Source organism: Equus quagga, chromosome 13 (assembly GCF_021613505.1).
Source record: "Equus quagga isolate Etosha38 chromosome 13, UCLA_HA_Equagga_1.0, whole genome shotgun sequence".
Taxonomy (NCBI): domain Eukaryota; kingdom Metazoa; phylum Chordata; class Mammalia; order Perissodactyla; family Equidae; genus Equus; species Equus quagga.
Window position 1 is genome coordinate 87,528,286 of NC_060279.1, and position 25,278 is coordinate 87,553,563.

The 25,278-nt window shown below is 48.7% G+C and overlaps 1 protein-coding gene and 2 pseudogenes across 1 annotated transcript in view; all 3 read left to right on the top strand.

Moving 5' to 3' along the window:
* The first annotated feature begins 559 nt into the window (after nt 1–559).
* On the top strand, nt 560–3,159 carry LOC124250321 (sialic acid-binding Ig-like lectin 13; annotated as a pseudogene).
* Nucleotides 3,160–7,321: 4,162 nt separating this feature from the next.
* Nucleotides 7,322–8,310, top strand: LOC124250322 (myeloid cell surface antigen CD33-like; annotated as a pseudogene).
* Nucleotides 8,311–11,810: 3,500 nt separating this feature from the next.
* Nucleotides 11,811–25,278, top strand: part of LOC124250713 (sialic acid-binding Ig-like lectin 14) — a 29,748-nt gene continuing 16,280 nt past the window's right edge. Inside the window, exons 1-2 of the mRNA XM_046682851.1 lie at nt 11,811–11,844; nt 11,912–12,292. Of these exons, the coding sequence (XP_046538807.1) occupies nt 11,811–11,844; nt 11,912–12,292 (415 nt within the window). The remainder of the gene's footprint in view (nt 11,845–11,911; nt 12,293–25,278) is intronic.

Sequence of the window (25,278 nt, forward strand, 5' to 3'; positions counted from 1 at the left end):
CCTCCCCAGATGTTAGGGTCAAGGTCATGATCCCAGCACTGCATGCCCAGCGACCTTCCTAGGAGGCGGTAGGTCTATGGATAGAGCCATTGGAGGAGTTCAGTCCTTAACTAAAAACCTATGTGTGAATTTTCAAGCCAAATCACGGGCAAATAAAGAGGCTTTCCCTGGCTGTCCTCACGGGGAAGCCGCCCTCCCTGCACTCTTGACTCCAGGAGCTGGCCAGGTGGGACCTGCTTCTCCAGTACAGACAGCTGTGCATGAGCCCAGGAGGCAGGACTTGGGGGCTCTTGTCCTTCCTAGTGGCGTTACTAGGGCAAGCCCCTTGTCTGTCTGAGCTTCAGGGTTCATCTGTCACATGCAGAAATGGGCAAGGATGATATCAAATGGGCAGTCACAGCTGATTCTGTGGTCTGAAGTTTCCTTTTCTGGGCTTGTGGCCCTTTGTTCTCACCATAGGCTTCCTGTCTAAGCTTCCTCTGCCCTCCCACATCTGCAACGTTCTCTGCTCTCTCAGAGGCACCCCAGAAGGCAGACTATCCCAGGGCATGAGGACAGGATGTCGCTGCAGCTGCTGCTGTTGCTGCCCATGCTGTGGGGAGGTGAGTGGTCAAGGGGAGGAGGGGGCCCCAATTTGGGGAGGCCCTGGATCTCCAGGCTGAGTTTCTCCTTCTCCCCAGTGCCCACGGCTCAGGGTCAGAGTTACCAGCTGGAACTACGACAGTCCCTGACAGTGCATGAGGGCCTATGTGTCGTCGTGCCCTGCAAATTTTCCTATCCCTGGACAACCTTTGGAACCCTCTATGTGTCTTGGCTCTGGGAAGGAGTGTATAGAAACCGTGATTCTCTGATGGCCACAAACAAACCAGAGCAGAAGCTGCATGAGAGCACCCAGGGCCGGTTCTTCCTCCTCGGAGACCCCCAGGCCAGAAGCTGCTCCCTGAGCATCAGAGACATCAACCTGGGGGACAGTGAGACTTACTTCTTTCGTATGGAGAAATCCTTCAGGAAATACTCATATCTAGATAAGACGTTCTCTCTGCATGTGACAGGTATGGTAGGGGCCCAGGGAAAAGCCCCAGAGTGTGGGACACTGGAAATAGAGAAATGAAGGTTCTGTTCCTCCTGAGGTTGGGATGGGGTAGAGACAGTCAGGAAAAGACCCTGGGCAGGCTGAAAACATGCTGAGCTGTCCCAACCTCCTCTCTGTCCTCACCAGCCCTGACTTACAGGCCAAACATCCATATCTCGGGGCCCTTGGAGTCCAGCTGACCCAGAAACCTGACGTGCTCTGTGCCCTGGGCCTGTGAGGAGGGCAAATCACCCATCTTCTCCTGGCCATCAGCTGCTCTCACCTCCCTGGGCCCAAGGCCCCTCTTCTCCTCGGTGCTCACCCTCACCCGACGGCCCCAGGACCATGGCACCAGCCTCACCTGTCAGGTGAAGTTCCCTGCAGCTGGACTGACTGTGGAAAGGACCACCCAGCTCAACGTCACCTGTGAGTGCCGGGACAGGGTGCCCCCATCCCTTCAGGGGTGGCGCAAGGGCAGAGCTGGGGCAGGGCTTGATGTAGGAATCCTGCTAGTCCAACAGGCAGGGGTCCTCCTTCACCTGTTTCCATGGCTCCTGGGGGGAAAGGCCCAGTGCCCACCCATCTATTGCCATGGATGTTGAGGCTGCTACATCCTTCTGTCCCAGATGCTCCACAGAACATGGCCATCAGCATCTCCCAAGGAAATAGCACAGGTAGGAAATAATCCCTTCTGTCTAGAATTGGGATGGATGCAGGGTCTAGCTGGATCTAGAGCTCCAGTTATCCAGGGATTAAGTGAGAGATAAGTGAGAAACCAGGTACCAAGTTCAGACATGGGGACAGCACAGAGGGAAAGCCCCCACAATTCTCAACGTCCTGCCAGACAGCCCATCAGGTCAGAGACAAATCTACCTCATGGAGAGCAGAGAAAGATGGCACCTTAGCAGTGACCTGGGCTCCTGCCCACTCCCTCTTTCTGGGTTCCTCTCGTAGAGTCTGAGTCTCTCTCAGTCTCTGTGTGTCTAAATCTCTTCCTCTGAGCCAGTCTCCACCTGTATCCTTCCTCTTTGTCTTGACCTGTTTCTCTCATTGACCCTCTGTCTCTTTCTCCAGCACCCACCATTCTGGAGAATGGCTCATCTCTTTCAGTCCTGGACCACCAGTCCCTGCACCTGGTCTCTGTCGCTGACAGCAACCCACCTGCCAGGCTGAGCTGGGCCCAGGGGAGCCTGACCCTGAACCCCTCACAGCTCTCGAACCCTGGGGTGCTGGAGCTGCCTCGAGTAGATGTCAGAAATGAAGGTGAATTCACCAGCCAAGCACAGAACACTCTGGGCTCCCAGCACTTCTCTCTGAGCCTCTCCCTGCAGAGTGAGTGTCCAGGGGCTGCACACTGGACCTCAACCCTCCAAGGCCCCTCAGCTCACTGGTCCCTGGGCAGGTGGCCCCAGAGCCCTCTGTCCAAGTGCTGCAAGTTCAGAGAGTGGGGAGGAGTGAGGCCTTGGCACAGGTGGTCCCACATCCAGTGATGGAGAAGGGCCTGGAGAAGCAATGTCCAGATCCTACTGGGAGCAGAAGGACACAGGATTGTAGTGGGGCAGGTGGATCCATCCTTGTCCTATGTTCCTACAGGGAGATCAGGGCCGTGGCAGAGGTGATGCTGGAGGCCATTGGGGAAGCGGCTGTGAAGACCCTGCTCCTCCTCCTCTGCCTCATCTCCCTCATGTGAGCATTGTCCCAGGGGAAGGGGAGGTGTGGGGAGGGCAGGGGGCTCCTGGCTGAGTCCCAGCACCAGGGCTGAAGGGGCCCAAATGGCTCAAAGCATGAGGAAGGCATGAAGCTGAAGGGGGTGGGCTGGGGGTGGGGGATCCACAGTGGGAGCTACCATGACACGCCCACAAAGTGTCCAGCATGGTATGTACCTGCTGTGCTGCTCACCCGCCCTCTCCCACCTCAGTCACCCCTCCTGACCCTAAAAGGGAAGAAGGGGTGAGTCTGCTGCCCGCTGCACCACAATCCAATAAGACTGAAAGACCCTGGTCTCTTCTCTCAGGATGAGGTCCTGCAGGAGGAAGGCAGCCAGACCTCCAGGAGGCATGGAGGATGCAAACACCATCCTGGGTTAATCCCTAAGGTGAGTGACACAGGTGTCTGACCATCCAATATCTCATGACACACCTTCCCCATAATGGCCCCCAGGATTGCTCTGCTCAGCATGCCAAAGTTGAGCGGCCATCTTCCTCCCCAAATAAACTTCTCTGCTGGGTTGCCCATCACAGTGATGCAAACACCACAGGCTGGATTTGAAGGCCTGGTCTGATCTGTCTCCTGCTGGATTCTTCCCCCAGATTCCTCCCTCTACCTGCATCTGACAATGCCTCCTCTCCCAGCTGAGCCAAGGCCTCTGTGACTCAGAGACTTTGCACGTGCCGTTCCTTCTCCTGAAATGACTTTCCCTCGCCATTCCTGCCTCTCCAAGCCCTGTTTATACCTCAGGCTCAGTGGTAAATGCTACCCAGTATGGGTATGTCTGTGTGTGTGTGTGTGTGTGTGTGTGTGTGTGTGTGTGTGTTTCATTGTATGGCTCTGAACAGATTGACATCCAGGCATTAATTCATAGACTCATTTATCAAGTGTTATTGCACACCTACGATGTGCTAGCATTATCATAGGTGCCAGGCGGACTGATGAACACAACTTCAAAAGTCACTGTCATCCAAAGGCTTTGAAGAGACTCTTTTGTAAAGAGGATACAGGGGATCAAGGAGCACATGAAAAGATGGTCAACATTGTCAGTCATTAGAGAAATGCAAAGAAAAACCACAATGAAATATGACTTCACGCCCATTGAGACAATAATTTTGTGTATTAAACAACACCCAGAAAATAAAATGTGCTGGTGAAGATGTGGACAAATTGGAACCCTCATGCATTGCTTGTGGGAATGAAAAATGGTTCAGCCTCGTGGGAAACCCTTTGGAATTTCCTCCAAAAGTTAAATGTAGAATCAACATATTAGCAGCACTTCCACTTCCAGGTTTGTACTCAAAGGTATTGAAAGCGTGGATATAACAAATACTTGGACACCATTGTTCGTAGCAGCATTATTCCGGGGAGCAGTGGAACCAATCCTGGTGTCCACCAACTGAAGAACAGGTGAACCAAATGTGGTAAATACATACAATGGAATACCATTCAGTCTTAAAAAGAAATGAACAAAATTCTGAAGCATGCTAAACATGGATGAAACTTGAAAACAATATGGTAAATGAAAGGAAACAGAAACAAAAGGATTAATTTTGCGTGATTCTGCTTATATGAGTCACCTACAAAGGCAAATTCATGGAAGCAGAAAGTAGAATGGTGGCTGCTGGGAACTAGAGGATGCGGGATGGGGCATTGTTGTGTAATTGGGCAGAGTTACTGTTTGGGATGACAGAAAAGTTCAGGAAATAGACAGTGGGAATGGTTGCACAACACTGTAAATGTACCTAGTGTCACTGACTTGTACCTTATAAAATGTTAAAAATGGCAAGTTTGGGGGCTGGCCCCATGGCGGAGTGGTTAAGTTCGTGTGCTCCACTGCAGGCGGCCCAGCGCTTAGTTGGTTCGAATCCTGGGCACGGACATGGCACTGCTCATCAAACCACGCTGAGGCAGTGTCCCACATGCCACAACTAGAAAGACCCACAACGAAGAATATACAACTATGTACCGGGGAGCTTTGGGGAGAAAAAGGAAAAAATAAAATCTTAAAAAAATGGCAAGTTTTATTTTATGCACATTTTACCACAATAAGCAAAGGGAAAAAGATGGACTTCCATCATCAAGATGCTGTCATTATGGAGACAAGAATAAAAAATAAATAAAAATAGAGCATGTTTGATATTGATACATGTTTGGAGAAAACCCCTCAGGGAAAGGAGCTTATGACATAATGGAGTGGGTTTTCTGAATTGGAGAGCGTGATGTGATGGAGGTGATGTTTGAACAAAGACTTGAAGGCAGGGAGGAAGCAGGATCTCTGTTTCCCTAAGAGAAAAGTATTCCAGGAAGATGGAAAAGGGGGAGGAGTGAGTGCCGTGGTCCTGAGGCAGAAGCAGGCTTGGTGTGTGGAGGAAACAAGAGGCCAATGTGTGACAGCACAGGGAGGATGGTGCAGACCCCATGGGAGACCATCTCAGGCCAATGCAAGATCCTGGAAGCCTTTGAGGGGAGCAGACACATGAGTACACTCTCAAGTTAGCAGAATCCCAATGGCTTCTATGTTCAGAATGGGCCAGAGTGGGTCAAGGGTAGCAAAAAATAGATGCGGCATATCACTACTGTGTGCTCCAGGCAGGAGGTGATGGTGTCCTGCACCAGGGACAGCATGTAGATGGGGAGGATATATTTGGGAAACATTTTGGAGGTCAAGCCAAGTGAATTTTCTAATGGATGTGGTAAGTGAGGTAAAGAGAGGAGCAAGGATGCTGCTGAATTCTTTCCTCTGAGCAACTGGAAGAATGGAGTTGTGTTCCATGAAGGACATCAAAGAGTAGGGTTTTGAAGGGTGCCAATAATTCTGAGGAACCCCTTGATAGACAACTGGGGATGTCAGCTAGAGGTATGGATATGAATGTATGGAGGGCAGGAGAGGGGTCCAGACTGGGCATGTTAAAATGTATAGCCAGGGGCCGGCCTGGTGGCACAGCAGTTAAGTGCACACGTTCTGCTTCAGTGGCTCGAAGTTCCCCAGTTCAGATCCTGGGTGCAGACATGGCACCACTTGGCGAGCCATGCTGTGGTAGGCATCTCACATATAAAGTAGAGGAAGATGGGCACAGATGTTAGCTCAGTGCCAGTCTTCCTCAGTAAAAAGAGGGGGATTGGCAACAGATGTTAGCTCAGGGCTAATCTTCCTTAAAAATAAAAAACATATAGCCAGTGTAAGGTCATGACAAAAGACGAGGAAAAAAACACCAGAAAACAAGAGGGGGATGATAAGAGAATGGCAGTTCCTCAAAAAATTAAAAATACAATAATAATAAATAATAAAAATAATAAATAATAAAATACCGCTTGACCTAGCAATTCCACTTCTGGGTGTTCATCCAAAGGAATTGAGAGCAGAACACAGAGACATTTGCACACCCATACCCACAGCAGCGTTGTTCACAGTAGCCAAAGGGTAGGAAGAACCCAAGCATCCCTCAGTGGATAGATGGGTCAACACAATTAGGTGTATGCCCACCGTGGAATATTATTCAGTCTTAAAAAGGAAATAATTCTGACACGTGCTATCACATGGGTGAACCTTGAGGACTTGATGGTTAGTGAAATAAACCAGTCACAAAAAAAGGGCAAATACTACGTGATTCCAGTTATATGAAGTATCTGAAGGAGTCAAATTCCTAGAGACAGAAAATGGGATGCAGCGCTTTCTATGGGCTGGGAGGTGGAGGAGAAAAAGAAGTTTCTGTTTGATGGGCATAGAGTTTCAGGTAGTGCAAGATGAAAAGAATTTTTTAATTTATTTGGCTAGACGTCAAATCTAGAAGTCTAGAAAATACCCAGTAGCTACCAGGACCCACTGCAAATTCACCAGTGGCTGCAGCTCTAAAGCCCGACAGGACTGAGTGTTTGGGGAGGAAGTGACACCACTGGGTGAGGAGCATCTCAGGGACATGGACCAGGTCTACCATCTCCTTCCTTGTCTCCAGCCTCCCCAATGCAGAGATGCTCACTAAGCATTTGAGGAATGCATGAGTGAGTGAAAGAATGGCTGCTGCCTCCCTCCACCCCATGACATCCTTCTTTTCTGCTACCTCAGATGCTCACACAGACCCTAAATAATCCTACACATGGCAAAACCCACCATCTCGAACTCTAAATGAGGTTGTGATCCTTCGGGGTCTGACAGGAACTGACCATCTCCTTGGTATAAACATTAGGGCTCAGAAAAGCACCTCGGGTGGGAGGCCCTTAGAGATTGTCCATTTCCCACTCCTTATATGTCCTGAGAGGTCCTGGTCCAGGCTCTGAGGCTGGAGGGAAGCTCCAAGACGGGGTCTGCTACTTGCCTGCTCCCCTCTGGGTGGCACCGGGGGTCTCTGGGCCATGGGGTGTGTGCCAACTTTGTGCAGAGAATGGACAAGCTGTAGCCTGCAGTTCCTCTTCTGTGAATGGCTGAGGTTGTGGTCTCCATCCCAGATTTTCCTGATTCTCTCCACAGCTTCCCCGACCCAACACCCCTTCCTCTTCTCTTTCTAGACACACGACAGATGACCTGAATCTTCCATCTCAGAGATGCTGTTGCAGCTGTTGCCCCTGCTGTGGGCAGGTGAGTGAGCCGAGGGGAGAGGTAGCAGGCAGGGCAGGGGCTGGAGCTGACCCTCGTTTCCCCTTGGGGTCCCTGGCTCAGGAAGAGAGATTCCAGCTACAAGTGCAAGAGTCCATGACGGAACAGGAGGGCCTGTGCCTCTCTGTGCCCTGCACCTTCTCTCGTCCTCGGGAGTACCTGGTCGACTCCGTCTCTGCTCATGGCTGCTGATTCTGGGAGGGGTAAATCCACACCGGGATGCTCCTATGGTCACAAACAACCTAGATTGTGCAGTGTAGGAAGAGACCCAAGGCCAATGCCACCTCCTGGGGACCCCTGGACCTACAACTGCTCCCTGGACATCAGAGACATCAGGAGGAGGGGTATTGGAAAATACTTTTCTCGAGTAGAGAGAGGAAGTACAAAATGGAGTTATAAATCTAACCGGCTCTCCTTGCGTGTGACGGGTAAGGGGCAAGCTCCAGGTCACACCACAGGGAAAGGATATGGGCATCCCAGGCCAGGTCTGGGATGGGAGCCCCCCTCCTGGGAGGGCGTTGGGGTTCAGTGTGTGGGGGTTGGGAGGGAGGAGCTGGACCAAAACCTGAGGCTTCTCTCAGGGCCAAACATGGGAACGAACCTCTCACCTCACCAGCCCTGACTCACATGCCCAAGATCCTCATCCCGGGGACCAAGGAGTCCAGCCGCCCCAAGAACCTGACCTGCTCTGTGCCCTGGGCCTGTGAGTGGGGCACACCTTCCCCTCTTCTCTTACACGTCAGCTGCCCTCACATGCCTGGGACCCAGGATCCACCTCTCCTCAGTGCTCACCCTCACCCCACAGCCCCAGGATCATGGCACCAACCTCACCTGTCAGGTGAAGTTCCCTGCAGCTGGTGTGACTGTGGAAACGACCATCCAGCTCAACGTCACCTGTGAGTGCTGGGCCAGGACCCCTGGGTCCCTGAGGGTGTGAGGGGCAGGAATGCAAGTCTGGGGACACTTGGTTCTTTTGTCCTGGGGGCCTGGCTGAGGAGGGGACCTGGAAGGGTGCCAGTCCTCTCCCTCCTGCATTCTACGACTCCTGGGGTAGGGGGATGCCTACATTTCTCTCACCAAACCCTCTCCAGTGAAAGGGGAAACCCCTCTTCTCATCCTGGGAGCTCAAGAGAACCCAGAAATCCGTATCTTTCTAGGAGATGGCACAGGTAGGAGGGAGCCCCCGCCCATGTGCTAGTGACTCGGGTGGGGTCTCTGGCAGGTCAGGTCAGAACTGGGTGACCTCCATGATGGATGCTGGGGCTGGGCTGGAGGGGCTGCAGTAAGCCATGAGAAGCCCCCTTCAGGCCTCTTCCTTCCATATCCTCCAACTCTGATCTTGCCCAGATGACCAGCAACTTCCTCCCTGTGCATCCTAAATGTTCTCTTTCTCTTCCTCCAGTCACTGAAGGCCTTGGAGGAAGGCATGCATGCAGGCAAGTCCTTTACAATCTCTAGTAATTGGCTAGTCCTGGCAGGAGCAGTTTCAAGGTTAGAAGGCCCTAGATATCAAAACACCAGGAACACATATTTAATGCACGCCTGAACATACTTCTCCTGCTGAGCTCTCTATCTCACCAATGGCACTCTTGTCCCTGGCAACCAACCAGAGATCTAGACTTGTCCCACCCGAGCTCTCCGTCACCTCTTCCTGCTCACATATGTTGCAAAGCCTGTCTGTGCTTCCTCTGAATACAGCTTAATACAACCATTTCTTTTGAGCTGAGCTCCCCTCTTAGTCCATATCCTGCTGCATCCCTCCCATCTCTCCTCCCCAGTACAATAACATTACCTCTATAATTAAATACACTGCTTCCCCACACTGCCAAAAGGTGAGCATCCATACTACTTGGTTGGGCATTTGGGGGAGGGAAACAAGAGTCACCTTCAGGGCTTCGCTCCTCCCACACTGGCCTGCTCACTTGCCTCAAGCAGAGTAAGCTTTTTGCATCTCAGAATCACTGCTCAGCTCTTCCTCATGTGCTTATATCAACCTTCCCTACTCAAGCTCATCCTTTGAGCTCTACTTTTCCACTCATTTATTTAACTCTAACTAGTGTGTTCACCGCTGTGAGGGTTTTGAGCACGTGGTCAGCCATCACCCATGCATTCATCTACTCCTTCAGCAACCATCTTTCACTTGTCGGTTGTTCCGAGAGTTTGGGTAATACCTGTACTTTTACAAATACATGTGTTACAAATGCGAAGTGTTCCTGCTGTAAAGGACTTCCACTTATTGGGGAGGAGGATGAAAATAATGAACAAATAAGTGGCAAAAATGTACAAGTAATAAGTGCTCTTGAGAGAAATGAAATGGGCGAAGGGGAGGGATGGTCCTGGGGTCTGGAGTCTCAGAGAAAACACTTTCCGGAGGTGAAGGAGTGCGGTGTGAGCCCTGAGAGAGGATCACTGAGGGCTCTCTCAACAGACAAAGCAGCAAGTGCTAGGGCTCTGAGGTTGGGGCATCCCTGATGTGTTGGAGAAACAGCAAGTGAGACAGTGTTCCTAAAGCAGACTCTGTGGGGGTGGAGAGTGGGTAATGGGGGGGAGGGAAATGTGGGTAATGGTGAGGAGGAAAGCAGTGTCTGCTTTCCTGGGGTGGAATTTGGGGCATGAGGGACAGGCTGGTGAAAATCTCAAATGTCTGTCAATAAGTGAATAAATAAAAGATTACAGGATATCCACGTAATGGAATACTACTTAGTAATCGACACTCTGAACTAAAGAACCATGCAACTTGATCCATTTCAAAAATAGTATGAGTGAAAGAATCTAAACACAAATGAGTACATTTCTAGGAAATTCTCAAATAGATAAAATTAATTCACCAAGATAGAGAGTATGTCAGTGGTTACCAGGGGTGGACGCGGGGACGATGAGCTGCACATAGGTGTGGGTTGTCTTTTTTGGAGTAGTGGAAACGTCTATCTCTTGATTGTGGGGTCATAACTGGGCTGTATATGTGTGTCAAAATGCATAGAAATGTACGTTTCAAGTGGGTACATTTTATTTTATGTAAATTATAAGGTTCCTTAAAGAAAAACAATGAGAACTCACTAAACCTTCCAGTCCATGAACATGGTATAACTTTCTTGCCTGTGAAATCAGTTGTATTGGAGTTTCCATTATGTGCCACGTTACTGCTTTTTTCATAACCTAGAACTGTTATTGGAGACTCAATTCCTTACATATCAAATCAAAGTGCAAAATCTCTCTCTGTCAGTAAGTTTGAAGGAACAGTTATCTATTTACTACTGTATTTGAAAGGTTTTACAAACAGATGGTGGCAAATGCATTTATGTCACAGGTGTCAAGGATTTCCCAGACGCACATGATACAGAGTGAGATGCAAACCACAAGAGCTGAACCTAAAATTTTAATTGTAGCTGTATCTTGCACTCAAGTTTTGGGAAGTATCATGCCTTGTGAGCCACATGTAACCGTGGGAAGATGTTTTACATGACAGGAAGTGCTCATCCGTATGATGAAGAGCTAACAAAAATTCACTCCAGTCCACAAATCACTGAACGGCAACATTCAGGGAAAAGGAGTTTCCTCTGCACTGGCTCCTAGAACATGTGCTCTCGTTTTTGTTTTACATGAAGATGCTACATGTTTTTTGTTTTGTAGATGCCACAGTAACTTCATGAATCAGCATACTATAAGTAAAAAAGTAAAATCTCATACTCATATTTTAGAAAATTCTCAACATCCTACCAGGACACATAGGAAATTCACCAGTGGCTGCAGCTCTAAAGCCCGATGAGACTGAGTGTCTGGGGAGGAAGTGACGCCACTGGGTGGGGAGCATCTCCGGGGCATGGACCAGGTTGGTCATCTCCCTTCTTGTCTCCAGCCACCCCAACACCAAGATGCTCACGAAGTGTTTGGGGAATGAATGAATGAATGAATGATTGAATGATTGGCTGCTGCCTTCATGTCACCTGGAAACTCTTTCTTTCCTCTGTCCCAGACACTCACAGAGACCCTAAAGAATCCTACACCAGGCAGGACCAACCCCCTGAGCTCTAGATGAGACCAGACCCTCCAAGATCAGGCAAGAGGTGGCCAGCTCCTTGGTGTAGACCACAGTGCTCAGAAAAGCACCCCAGATGGGTGGCCCCTAGAGTCACCGTGTCTCATCCTCAGATGTCCTCAGAGATCCTGGTCCAGGCTCTGGGGCAGGAGGAAACCCCCACATTGGGACAGGATATAGGGTCTGCTCCTCTCTGGGTGGGTCTTGGGTTGTCTGGGTCATGAGGTGTCTGCCTGCTCTGCAAAATAGGGGACAAGCTCGAGCCTGCACTTCCTCTTCTGGGAATGGCCAAGGTCACTGGCTCCTCCTGAGCTTCCTCTAGGTCTCCCAGCAGTGCTGCCCCCAATTGCCTTCTTCTCCTTTCAGACCCAGGACTGACGTCCAGACCTTGCATCTCAGAGATGCTGCCACTGCTGCTGCCTCTGCTTTGGGCTGGTGAGTGGACTGAAGGGAGAGGGGGCAGGTGGGGAGGGGGCTGACTCTGACCCTTGCTTCCCCTCAGGGACCCTGGCTCAGCATGAAAACTACCAGTTGGAAGTGCAGGAATCCGTGACTGTGCAGGAGGGCCTGTGTGTCTCCGTGCCCTGCATCTTCTCCTACCCCCAGGACAAGTGGAATAACTCTGCCCCAGCTCATGGCTACTGGTTCCAGGAAGGGGCAAATGTACAGCAGGATGCTCCTGTGGCCACAAACAACCCAGTTCGTAAGGTGCAAGAGGACACCCAGGGCCGATTCCACCTCCTCGGGGACCCCCGGACCTACAACTGCTCTCTGGACATCAGAGACGCCAAGAGGAGGGACAATGGTAGATATTTTTTCAGGGTGGAGAGAGGAAAGGAAAAATGGAATTACAAATCTATCCATCTCTCTGTGTCTGTGACAGGTAAGAAGCAGGTCCCAGGAATCACCACAGGGGACAGACACAGGGGTCCCAGCGGAGGGATGGGATGCAAGCCGTCTTCGGGGAGGAGATGGGGATGCAGTGTGTTCAGGGCTCAAAGAGAGGAGCTGGGCCACAGCCTGAAGCTTCTCTCAGGACTGCACCTCAAACTCTCACTGCTGATCCCCGTGCCTCCCCTCTTCTTACCAGCCCTGACCTACACGCCCCACATCCTCATCCTGGGGACTCTGGAGTCTGGCCGCCCCAGCAACCTGACCTGTTCTGTGCCCTGGGCCTGTGAGTGGGGCACACTCCCCATCTTCTCCTGGACATCAGCTACCCTCACCTCCCTAGGACCCAGGACCCACCTCTCCTCAGTGCTCACCCTCACCCCACGGCCCCAGGACCATGGCACCAACCTCACCTGTCAGGTGCAGTTCCCTGCAGCTGGTGTGACTATGGAGAGGACCATCCAGCTCAACGTCACCTGTGAGTGCTGGGCCAGGTCTCCTGGTCCCTGAGAGTGTGGGGGGCAGGAAAGCCAGACTGGAAAAACTTGTTCTTTTATCTTTGGGGCCTGGCTGATTAGGGGACCTGGAAGGACGCAAGTCCTGTCCCTCCTGCATTTCTGTGGCTCCTGGGGGTTGAGAGGACACCTACACTTCTCTCATCCCACCCTCCCACTGAAGGGGGAAACACCCTCTTCTCATCTTAGGTCCTCCAGAGAACCCAGAGATGTGTGACTGCCTGAGGGATGTTCCAGGTAGGAAGGAGCCCCCTCCCATGGGACCTTGACTGGGGTGGGGTCTCTGCCACGTTGGGTCAGAGCTGCACTGTCAGAGCTCAGATCCGGGCTGGGGTTGAGATCTGTGGTTGGACTTGAGAAATCCCCATCAGGGTTCCTTCCCCAGTATCCTCCAACTCCAGTCTTGCCAAGAAGACCTGCAACTTCCTCCTTCCCCATCAGAAATGTGCTCTTTATCTTCCTCCAGTCACTGAAGACCTCGGGAGAATTTATTACCAACTTTATTTTTTAGAGCAGTTTTAGGTTCACAGCAAAATAGAGAGGAAGTTAGAGAGTTTCCCTTCTACCCGCTGAAATTTCCCACACATGCACAGCCTCCCCACTATGAACATCTCTCACTAAAGGGTACGTTTGTTACAACCCATGAATCTACATGGACACGTCATTATCACCCAAAGTCCATAGTTGACATTAGGGTTCACTCTTGGTGTACATTCTACGGATTTGGACAAATGTGTAATGACATGTGTCCACCATTATAGTACCATACAGAGTAGTTTCATTGCCCCAAAATTCTCTTTGTGCCCTTTTTTGGCTGTTGAATCCCAGCCCTCCCCTGATTTCTCTCTGGAGCCCAGCTCCCCCTACTTCTTTATTCCCATGGTTTACGGCATCTGGTCCCTTCACTGGACAGTGAATCCCATTGGGCCTTCTCAGCGGTGCCCATCAAACTGTTGACAAGTGATGCCCAGGGACACATCCCTCATCCTGGGTGTTGGGTTCCTGGGAGGCATGGCCAAGCAGTGTATGGAGAGGCATCAGGGTCTGACCTGAAGTTCTGAGAACTCCTCACTCCCACCCCTTTCTGGTGTCATGAAAGATGACCATTGACCTGAGGGATGCAGCCATTGGAGGAGGGCAGAGGAGATTCAGACCTTCTTCCTGGAAGGAAGGAGGCACAAAGACTTCCAGTATCCTATAGAGCTTTGTGTGTGTTTCTCCTTCTTGAAATCCCCTGAGGCCCAGAACTCACAGTCCAGCTGTGGCCAGGTCTGGTAGCTGTTGCAGAAAGACCCTGTGTGGAAAAGAACCTGGGTCTCAGAAGAGATGGAAGTTTCTGGACAGGAGTGTGGGAGCTGGATAAGAGGTGTTGCATGGACGGTGCCCTTCTGGAGAAGGCCGAGGTCCTATGATGGGTGGGAGAAGCTAGGGGTTGAGCCCTGGATGGGAGGGAATGTGGGCCCCTCTCTAAGTGCTGGAGAGGAGGGCACACATGTCTGTTTATAAAGATTGGAGTTCACCTCAAATCTCTCTTGCCCTCAGGGGAACCGGAGACCAGGGCAGGAGTGATTCAAGGGGCCATTGCAGGAGCTGGTGTCACCGCTCTGCTCGCTCTCTGCCTCTGCCTCATCTTCTTCATGTGAGCTGGGTTGGGTGTGAGCCAAGAGTTGGAGCAGAGGAGGGTTGTGTGGGCCCAGAGCAAGGGCGGGGGTGCAGTGATGGTGAGAACCCAGCTGGAACCCTTTGAACCAAGCATGAGTGTGTTCCCAGCCCTGGTTCCAGAAATCCAGGAGCTACATAGGGTGGCTGGTTAAAAAGTCTTGTTATGAAGGCTCCTGGGCTCAGCCCATCCTCAACCTGCCTTAGTCCCTCATGCCAGCCTCAAAAGAGTAGCCTGTGTCAAAGACCCTGCTGTCTCCCACCAGAGTGAAGACCTGCAGGAAGAAAGCAGCCAAGACAGCAGTTGGAGTGGGGGACATCCACCCTGCCACTGCAACAGCTTCCCTGGTGAGTGACGTGGGCATCCTGGAATGCACCTCTCCCTGGGTAGCCCACAGTCATGCTCCATTAGGCATGTCCAGAAAAAAGGTCATCACCCTCCCGCTTGTTTGAAAACGTAGGTTTTATTATTACAGTCATGTGCCATATAACAACGTTTCCGTCCACAGTGAACCACACAAACAATGTTGGTTGCATACCATACAGCCTAGGTGTGTGGTAGGCTATACCACCCAGCTTTGTGTAAGTACGCTCTAGGATGTTCACACAATGATGAAAGCACCTAAAGATGCATTTCTCAGAATGTATCCCAGTCGTTAAGCAATGCATGACTGTATTCGCCTATGTGAGGCCAACAGATCAAGAGACAGTCATTATTCACAGTTCCCAAGAGGACGGGGAAATGCCACACCACACAGGGCCATAGGAGGAAGCACCAGAGTTGGTCAGGAGGCATAGGAAGAAAGGAGAAAATGTGGGCAGGAACTTTGATTGTGGTTTCCATGGGAAAGGCAAGGTGAAGACAAGTAAGTTTAGGACTGGCTAATTTGAATAATTGCAGCAGACTCTGGGGTGCAGGTGCTGTCTCTAGTGTCTGCTACCTGGCCTGCAGTGATTAGGGTGGGAGGATAGTCTGGAGTGTAAGACTTGATCTATGAAGTGGTTGGGGAGAAAGCTTTGGACTTGTTGGTTTGCAATATGAAAGGCAAGCTTGGGGTGGGTCCTTTACCATTTTTAGCAATTGGCTAGCCCCAGCAGGGGCAGTTCCATGGTCAGAAAGACTTAGATGTCAAAAATCAGGAACTCGTGGTTAACGTGCCTCAAAACATACGTATTCTGGGCTCTCCATCTCACCGACGGCACTCCTGTCCTTGGCCCCCAACCACAGACTTGGTCTCGTTCCCCCCAGTTCTCCATCACCTCTTCCTGGTCCTACAGGCTGCAAAGCGTGTCTGTGATTCTGTTGAATACAGCTTAACACAGCCACTGCCTTTGAGCAGAGCTCCCCTCTCAGTCCTTATCCTGCTGCAGCCCTCCCACCTCTCCTCCCCAGCGCATTAGCGTTTCCTCCATAATGAATGCACTGCTTCTCCACACTGCCAAATGACGAGTGCCCAAACAACTTGGTCTGGCATTTGGGGCAGGAAAACTAGAGTCACCTTCACTGCTTCACTCCTCCCACACTGGCTTGCTCACTCACCTCAAGCAGAGCAAGCTTTTTGCATCTCAGAATCATTGCTTGGCTGTCCTCTCTTCTTCACACACTTATATCAACCTGTTCTACTCCTGCTCATCCTTGGAGCTCTGACCTTATGTATTTATTTAACTCTGACTAATGTGGACACAGCTATGAGATTTTTGAGCACATGGTCAGCAATCACCCATACGTTCATCTACTCATTCAGCAACTATCTCCCACTTGTCAATTGTTCTGTGGGATGCAATACCTGTATTTTGAAAAATTCACAATTTACAAATGCAAAGTGTACCTGCTGTCAAGGACTTATCTTTATTGTGGAGGGAATTTAAATAATGAAGAAGTAAGTAGTGAAAATGTACAGGAAATAAGAGCTCCGGAGGGAAATGAAATGGGCAAATGGGGAGGGATGGTCTGGGGTCTGGAGTCTTTGAGAAAACACCTGCAGGAGGTGAAAGAGTGTGATGTGAGCCCTGAGAGAGGATCAATGAGGGCTCTAAACAGACAGAACAGCAAGTGCCAGGGCTCTGAGGTTGGGGCATCCCTGATGTGTGGGAGAAACAGAAAGTGAGACAGTGTTCCTAAAGCAGAGCTCTGTGGGGGTGGGGAGGGAATGAGGATGGAGAGGCATGGAGGCTGCAAATATCACAGGGTTCTGCAGTTCACCATCACTTATGTACTTTGAGAAGAGTGACAATTTTCTAGGTTTGCCTCCGTTACAACTCACACAAAACGTTTCACATCTGAGACCATATGAGTGGAGGTTTTCCCCACAGCAAGTAAATCTCAGTGACATCAGCTGAGCGTGGTACAATTTAACTCAATTGTGATTGGTTGTCACCTGTGCTTCTGATCAACAGGTTGTAAATTGGAGGTTCCACGAACCCCCTCCTTAGGTTCAATCAGTTTGCTAGAGTGGCTCAGAGATTTCAGGAAAACAGTTTACTTGCTGTTTATCAGATTATTGTAAAAGGGTATGAGAATGGATTTGGATGAACAGCCAGATGAAGAGATGCATAAAGCATGTTATATGAGAAGGGGCAAGGAGCTTTCATGCCTTCTCTGGGAGAGGTACTCTGTCAGCACCTCCACGTGTTCACCAACCTGGAAGCTCCCTGAATCTCACACTATTGGGATTTTTATGGAGGCTTCACCATGTAGACGTGAGAGAATATTAACTCCATCTCCAACCTCTCTCCTCTTTGTGGAGGATAAGTGATGGGGCTGTAACTTTCAAGCTTCTAATCATGGCTTGGTCTTTCTGGTGACCAACCCCCATCCACGGGTCATTCAGAGTCACTTCCTTAGAACAAAAGGCACTCCTGTCACCCAGGAAATTCCAAGGGATTTCGGAGCTCTCTGTCAGGAACCAGAGTCAAAGACGAAACATTAAAACAGGAACTGGTGGCTTGCATATATATATATTCTATTATTTCACAGAAATGACCCGGCACTTATTTTAATGAGATCACTCTGGGTGCTGTGTTGAGAAGCTCTGTAGCAAGATAGAGTAAAAGACAGGAGAATAAACAAGGAAGACACTCAGATAATCTATGGAAGAGATGATGCAGACTGTATTAGTTTGCTGGGGCTGCCATAAAAAAATATCCTAGACTGGGTCGCTTAAACTTCAGAGATTTATTTTTTCACAGTTCTGAAGGTTGGACTACAAGATCAAGGTGCCAGCAGGGTTGGTTTCTCCTGAAAACTCTCCTTGGCTTACAGATGGACACCTTCTCACTATGGCTTCACATGGTCTTTTCTCTGTGCACCTACATTCCTAATGTCTCTTCTTCTTCTTATAAGGATATAAGTCATTTTAGGCCTTACCCAAATGTCCCCATTTATAATTAATTACCTTTTTAAAGGTCCTATCTCCAAATAGAGTCACAGTGGGGTTAGAACTTCAACATGTGAATATGAGGAGACACAATTCAGTGGATAAGACAGACTTAGTCCAGGGTAACAATGATGAATCTGGTGTGAAGGACTCAGATTCTGGACACATTTTGAAGGAGGTGCCAACAGGATTTCTTAATGGGATGGTAGAGTACATGTGATCAAAGAGAGCTCACTGCCTCTACTCCATAGGCGTCATAGATGTCAAAGATGAGTCCATAGATCTTCATAGAGGTCAGAGATGACCATAGATGCTATAGATGGCAGTGGATGTCAAACGTGAATCCACAGATACCTGAGATATTCATAGATGTCCCAGATGACTTTATAGAAGTCATAGTTGCCTGTAGACATTATAGATCTCCATAGATGTCAAAGATGACGCCACAGATGTCATAGATTTTCATAGATGTCAAAGATCCATAGACGTACATAGATGTACATAGATATCCATAGATGTCGATTAATGTCCATAGATACCAAAGAGGACTCCAATGTGGCTGCCTTGAGCAACTTAAAGAATTGAGTTGTCAATTCCTGAAATTTCCAACTCTGCAGGAGGAGTATATTTTCAAGAGATGATAAAATGTTGATCTTGTTACTACAAGTTTGAGGTACCTCTAGATGAAAAGCAGTTGGCAAAAGTTTGGAGCCCAGTAGAGTGGTCCAGGTGGGAGACAGAGGTTGGGACTCCTCTACATCAAGGTCTGGTAACTGATGGAACCACAAAGAAGAGAAGGGGTCCACAGACAGAGTTCTGGGAACCACCAGCATTTAGGGTCAAGGAGATAAGGTGAAAACAGCAAGAAGACCACTGAGGAAGAATAAATGACCAGGACGGTGTAAGGTTGGGTCCTGGTGTCCAAGAGGAGATGGAGCTTCAAGGAGGAGAGAGTGCTCATTTGTTCCAAGTGCTAAGAAGTCCAGTATGCTAGGGTCTGAGAAATGACCATTTAAGTTTAGCTAAGTGGTATCACAGCTGATCCTAACAAAAGGAGATCTGGTGGCCTGGAGGAGGCAGATGTCCTGATTGGACTGAGTGTATGAGAGAATTGGAGGAGAGGAAATGGAAAGACACTTGAGAAATGTCACAGTCAATCTAGAGCTGAGAAATGAGTCTGCAGCAGAAAATGGTCGTCCTCCTACATCCCCTGGAATTTCCTGAGTGACAGCACTCTCTTTTGTTGCAATGAGGTGACTCTTGGCGAGATCCTGGATAGAGATTTTCATCCCAGACTCCATTTCCAGTCACTGGAGAGGTACTGGAAAAGTCGTTAATGATTGATCTTGCCTTTGTGGAGAAGCCTCCATGAAAATCCCAAAAGTATGGAGTTCAAGGAGCTTCCAAGTTCGTGAACACATGGAAGTGCTGGGAGGGTGGTGCTCCCAGAAAAGACATGGGAACTCCATGTACCTTGTACCTTGCCCTATGCATCTCTTCCTCTGACTGTTCATCTCTGCTCTTTATCATATCCTTTTATAATAAGCTGGTACACAGTAGGTAAACTGTTTTCCCTAACTCTCTGAGCCACTCTAGCAAATTAATTGAACCCAACGAGGGGGCTGTGGAACCTTCAATTTTCATAGCCAGTTGGTCAAAAGCACAGATGACAACATGGACTTGTGACTGGCGTCTGAAGTGCTGGGGGAGGCAGTCCTGTAGGACTGAGCCCTTAGCCAGTGGGATATGATGCTATCTTTTTATAGCCTCAGATTTTCAACTGTAGGACACCCAACTGGTGTCACAGAGCATTCCTTGTTGTGGGGAATAAAACCCCACATCTCTGGAGTCAGATGAGTTGTGAGTGTGATAGTAGAGAGTGAAGGAGAGACACATAGGAGGAGTAGATTTTCATAAGCACCTTCTTGTGTATCCAGTGCCCGATGCATAGGAGAACTCAGAGAGACCGTGATCAGTATCTGTGTGACCTTGGGAAGTACCTAGCCTCTCTGAGACTTAGCTTCTTGCTCTGTATAATAATAATATTTTCCACGTGAATCTGTGTGAGTGTTCAGAAGAATAGGAAAGCAACCAATAAGTGCTATACTTGTTGGATAATTATATTAATGGGATTTAAGAAATGTTTGATAAAAGGAAGGAAAAATGAATAAACGTTGTGTCAGAGTCAAATTCACTTCACTGACCCTCTCTCTCTTCTCCCTGCCCCGCCCCCATTCCTGTGCTCTGACCACCTTTTTTCCTCTCCACACAGGGTCACCAGCAGGAGCCCAAGTCAGACAGCCCTGCTGACCCCACGTGCTCCGCAGGGACCTCCTCCGCCTTGGAGATGGAGGAGGAGCTGCATTATGCCTCCTCCAGCTTTCACAGGGTGAATCTTCAGGAGAGCACCTAAAGGACCCAGTGAGGAACCAATGGGGGCATCAGGCTCAGCCAGAGCATCCATATCCCCTACAGGAAGCGGGACCCAAAGGCTGATCCTTGGAGACTTTACACCCCCATAGACAATGGGTTTATAAACTGTTGTATGTGAGTTTCCTGCTGTACTGTAACTATATTAGGCTTTGCAATCAGAGAGACCTGGGATCTAATCCATACTCTTTTATTTATCAAGAGTATGACATCAGGGAAGCCACCTTACCCTTCCACATCTTGCTTTCATGATTTGCGAAATGGATGTAAGAAGTCCTACCTCACAGGGTTGCTGTGAGGATTAAATAATAGTACACATGGGAAACACCCTGCAGAAGTCCTGGTACGTTGTGAGAGTTGGGTGCATGCTAGTTCCTTCTCCCTTGAACAGAAAGTTCTCAGTGACATTTCACCCAGTGGCTGGGTGTGCTGTGTCCCAGACACCACATCAGCCACATGTCAGATCACTCTCTTCTCAAAGCCCTCCCGTGGATCCTGCCCTGACTGGGCCTCCAGCATCATCTCTCTATACTCCTGAATCTTCCCTTTCCATCCTGCCTACCTCCTACTAGTGCTTCTATAGGAAAAATCAGATATTAACATTTAGACAATTTCCTAAAACTCACAGATGACCGTAGTTAAAAATACTTCCCTATCTCCTCAGCTCATAAGAATAATTTACAAGCTTCTCAGGTTGACATTCTAATTCAGAGTTAGGAAACTTGTTTTAAAGGGTCTGACAGCAAATATTTTGGGTTTTACAAGCTGTGTGGTCTCTGTTGCAGCTATTCAACTAAGTGCTTTTAGCACAAGAGCAGTCACAGACAACAGTAAATAACATGACTTTGTTCCAACAAAATTTTATTTACAAAGGCGGGCAACCCATGGACTATGGTTTTCTGACATCTATTCTAAGTTGTTCTTCATCTCACCCGGCCTACCTCTCCACTGCCATAGGTAACCCATAAATCCCTCAAGTCTTTCACTAAGTATATGTATTTTGATGAATTCCTCACTGTCTTTGGGCATCCACGTCGTTCCTCTAGGAAGGCCCATCACCATGTCATCATCTGGCTAACACCTTCTTATCCTTTAAAATGAGCTGAGAAATATAGGTCTTGGTCGTAAAGACAAAGGGAAGCAGGAGCTCACATTCTTCCTTCCAGGAAAACCTAATATTTAATTTTAATAAAAATCAGTTTAAACAAAAATAGCCCAAAATTCACAAGCAGCATTCAACCCATCACAGAGGCAAAACATTAGGACATAAGTTCGTAAAGAGACACATATATACAAAAGGGAGATTCTGATGTGTGTAAAAAATGCCTGATCCCTAACTTCCTCGTGCCCTACATCCTCCTACAAAGGAGATGTGAGTCAGACTTCTGTTTATGACAATATCAGGGTGTGTCATATGTTTCAACCATGTGTTGAAAACATTAAAAATTGACAGACATACAATCCAGACAGGATGGTATCGACCCATTTTTCCCTACTGATCCCCTCTATTCACAACTGTAATTCTGTAAATGGTAAAAACTGTAAATGTAAAAAACTGTAAATGGTGCAAGGGACAACTGAAGGAGAATTCTGGAAGGAGGTAAGAAGATGGTGATCTGATTTAGGACCCCAGGACTGGAGGAACAGTACAAGCAGGGCATCTCGGTCCCCCACCCAACAGAGTCAGGACACTCAGACTCACCGTTTCCCAAATCCTGGCTGAGAAAAGGAGGCAGCCAGGCAGGCTCATCCCTCTCCTGGATGGAAGGATAAGCCCTCTGACTATATCAGTTGAGTCCTACACCACCAGCGAGGGGGATCCATTGGAGCCAGAAATAAGTGTCCAGGAGGCAGTTACCTTCCCCTCAGACCTGACACTATCCTCTCCTGCCCAGAGGCACTGGGGCGGGTGGACAGAATGGAAGAAAGGGATCCAGGCACAGTGTCTGATACTCCTGACCCTGACACTCGGTATTCTCCTTTGTCAGATGCGGACTAGCCTCCTCACTTTCATAGTTTTTGTTTACTTTGTTTTGGTGAAGCTGGCATGAAGCAAGCTATTTAAAGTAGCAGTACAGATGTCGGTAAACAGAGAATCTGAGCAAGAACATCCCCTTGCCAAGAGGCTGAGCCAGGAGTCAAATAGACATTGTCCACAGGAAGCACAATGCCTGATAGTGAACAGGAGAGGTGGGAGAAGGAAGAGAGACAGGAGACCAGCACCACCCACTCCTGATTGTCTGTTCCTCCCCTGGCTCCATCCATCCCGACTTCTTTGCCCTCCTGGCCCCAAACTGGGACCATAAGCCACTTCTCAGGCCCATCTGCACAGCTGGGAGCTACCTAAGCTTAAATCAAGTCCCTGTTTCAGCACCACGGACAGCACCAGATCCCCGCAGCCTGGGTCTCCCCAGCGGTCACAGTGCCACCTGGTGGATGGAGCCTCGTGGGCGGCTAAACATTTACCAGCCACCCATGCACAGGGGGAGGAGCTTGGGGAAGGATCTGGTAACACCATAGGTCAATGATGCTGGTCAGGGGTATCCAGGACCTTCCAGTGTGTGCCGCCATGCTCAGATTGAGGGATAGAGAGTTGTCCTGAGGTGAGGATGGTTTAGCCAGGAGTGTCCCCAGTAATTGGATGGAATAACAAAGCCAGTCCGAGGGCATCATTGATTAGAAAGCATTAATCCCTCACTTAGGGGGTCACTATGTTATTATACAGCTGTTGGAAGGCCTTAAGAGAAATAAGCATTCCTTTTAATTTTGTAGCTGTCCCCCTATCCAGCCTGAACACCTGAAGGAATGCTTTCTGTCTTTCTCCATCTGAGCTGATTTTCACTTTCAGTCTGGGAGTTTTTCCCTCTTTCCACGTTTTCTCACATTTCTGTCTGGAGCCTTCTGGTCTCTTGCTAGGTGATCTCAACTACTGCAGGGCTCCCACCCAACTCTGCCCAGACACTTCCTGCAGTTACTAGCCCAGGCTGTCCTGAGCCCCAGCGTCACGAAGCAGCAGGAAGGCTGCGTCCTAATACGGCTGGAAACAGGAACTTCCTGCCCTCCCAAAATTCCCCTAAGGTGTGCCCCTCTGTCAGTTCTGAGCCTGCTCAGGTGTTCCCACTGGGGACTGGCTTTCTCCTCCGTTATGGCCTCTCCAGGATCTGCTACATCAGGCAATCCGAGTCCTCCCCAGGTAACCCCTTATCTGAGTCCTCCAACACCAGAACATTGTTCACCAGCTCATTACCCCCAAAGCCTGCGTTCTTCAGGACTCTGACCTCACTCCTGTTTTTCTTGGCAGGGTTGGGGCCTCAGGAAAGGAGGGATGAGAAAATCTTGAGCCCCTTTGCCCCTCTGGAAAGGGGAAGATCCTGCATACAGGAGCTTGAAAGGAAAGGCCAGACACAGGGACACCACGATCATTGTCTCCCAAACCTCTCTCCCGCATCCGCAACCCACCCCTGCACACTAGGGAAGCACCTTGCTGAGTGGGCCCCACCCCTACACAGAGAAACAAACAAATGAACTTGTTAACCTCTCACTTCTGGGCTCCCAAACTGTTCCCTGTGGTTGTGAGTAGATGGAGGGAGAGGAAGGATATGTACACGTAAGTTTCTTTACCAAAATTAAAGCAACGCTCTATGCAAGAGCTTGCTACCTGTATGTACATTTGGGAAGCCTCTCATTCGGCACGTATCCGTCACCTGCTATGTAAGTTATCATTACTGTGTGCAAAGCAAGTCTACAGTGCTTGTGAGAGAGATGCACATTCTTGCCTCCAAGGACTCACTTTCTATTCTTGGAACTTAAGTACACAGTTAAGGAGACTCGTCGTCTCACCTGCTCTCTGCCCAATTCCAGTCTGTTCTACACAGAGAAGCCAGAGTAAATTCTAAAAACCCAATGCTGTCCCTTTTCTGCTTCTAACTCTCCAGTGGCTCCAAGTTGCTCAAATGGAAATAGCCAAAAACCTTTAAGTTGTCCCAGGTGTTACATGGTCCTCCTTATTTGATCCAGAGGGACCTGTATCTAGTGCCTAGAACAGACTACAAACCAAAAAGCCAACACATGCACAGAAGCACACACAAATTTGTTCATTTATTCTATCAAAGGATAATTTTTTTAAAAGGTAACATCATGGCTTATATAGATATAAAATTAACGTGTGTCAAAGATTTTCTTATTGTGATATAAAAACACATAACATGGGATCTACACTCTTCAGTAACTTTTAAGTGTACCGTGTCATTAACCATAGGCACTGTGTTATGCAGCAGAGCTCTAGAAATTTTTCCTCTTGCATGACTGAAATTTATATCCATTGAATGGAAACTCCCCATTTTATTTAACTCATTAATAGGAAAACCAGGTAGAAATGGAAGAAGCACAAATTTATATGGAGTCAAGGGATGTTGAAATGAATTTGCGAATGCATGTGAAACTGGCTAGGTGGGGGGATTCAAGTGGCTCCACAGCAGACAGAATGTACATGTCTGTGGTCGTGAACTATTTGCATTGCTATTAATTATCCAGAAATTATAACATTGTAAAATAGTTCAAAGGCACTAAAATGCTAGAATCAGACAGCTCCGGAAGGGCGTGCTCTAAAGAATGCATAGTTTTCCATGGAGACAGTCAGTCATCACACTTTGCTTCTTCTAAATTTTCTTGAAATTCATAAAGCAAATATTTTTTGGTCACCTAATGTATGTCAAGCGTTTTTCTAGGGAGAGAAGATTCAGCAGCAAATGGAAGAGACACAAGATCCTTTGTGAAGCTTGCATTTTAATGGTGGGAGAGACTGGCAAAAAATAATTAAGTAGATTATATGTTTATTATATTGACTGGTGATAAGGAGTCTGGAGATAAATGAAACAGGAAATATTATATAGGGGAGAGGGGATGGATCCTACTGTTCAATATGTTGTCCACGGACATTACCATTGAGAAGCTGACATTTGAGAATGCACACATGTGCACACACACAATAGGCATTT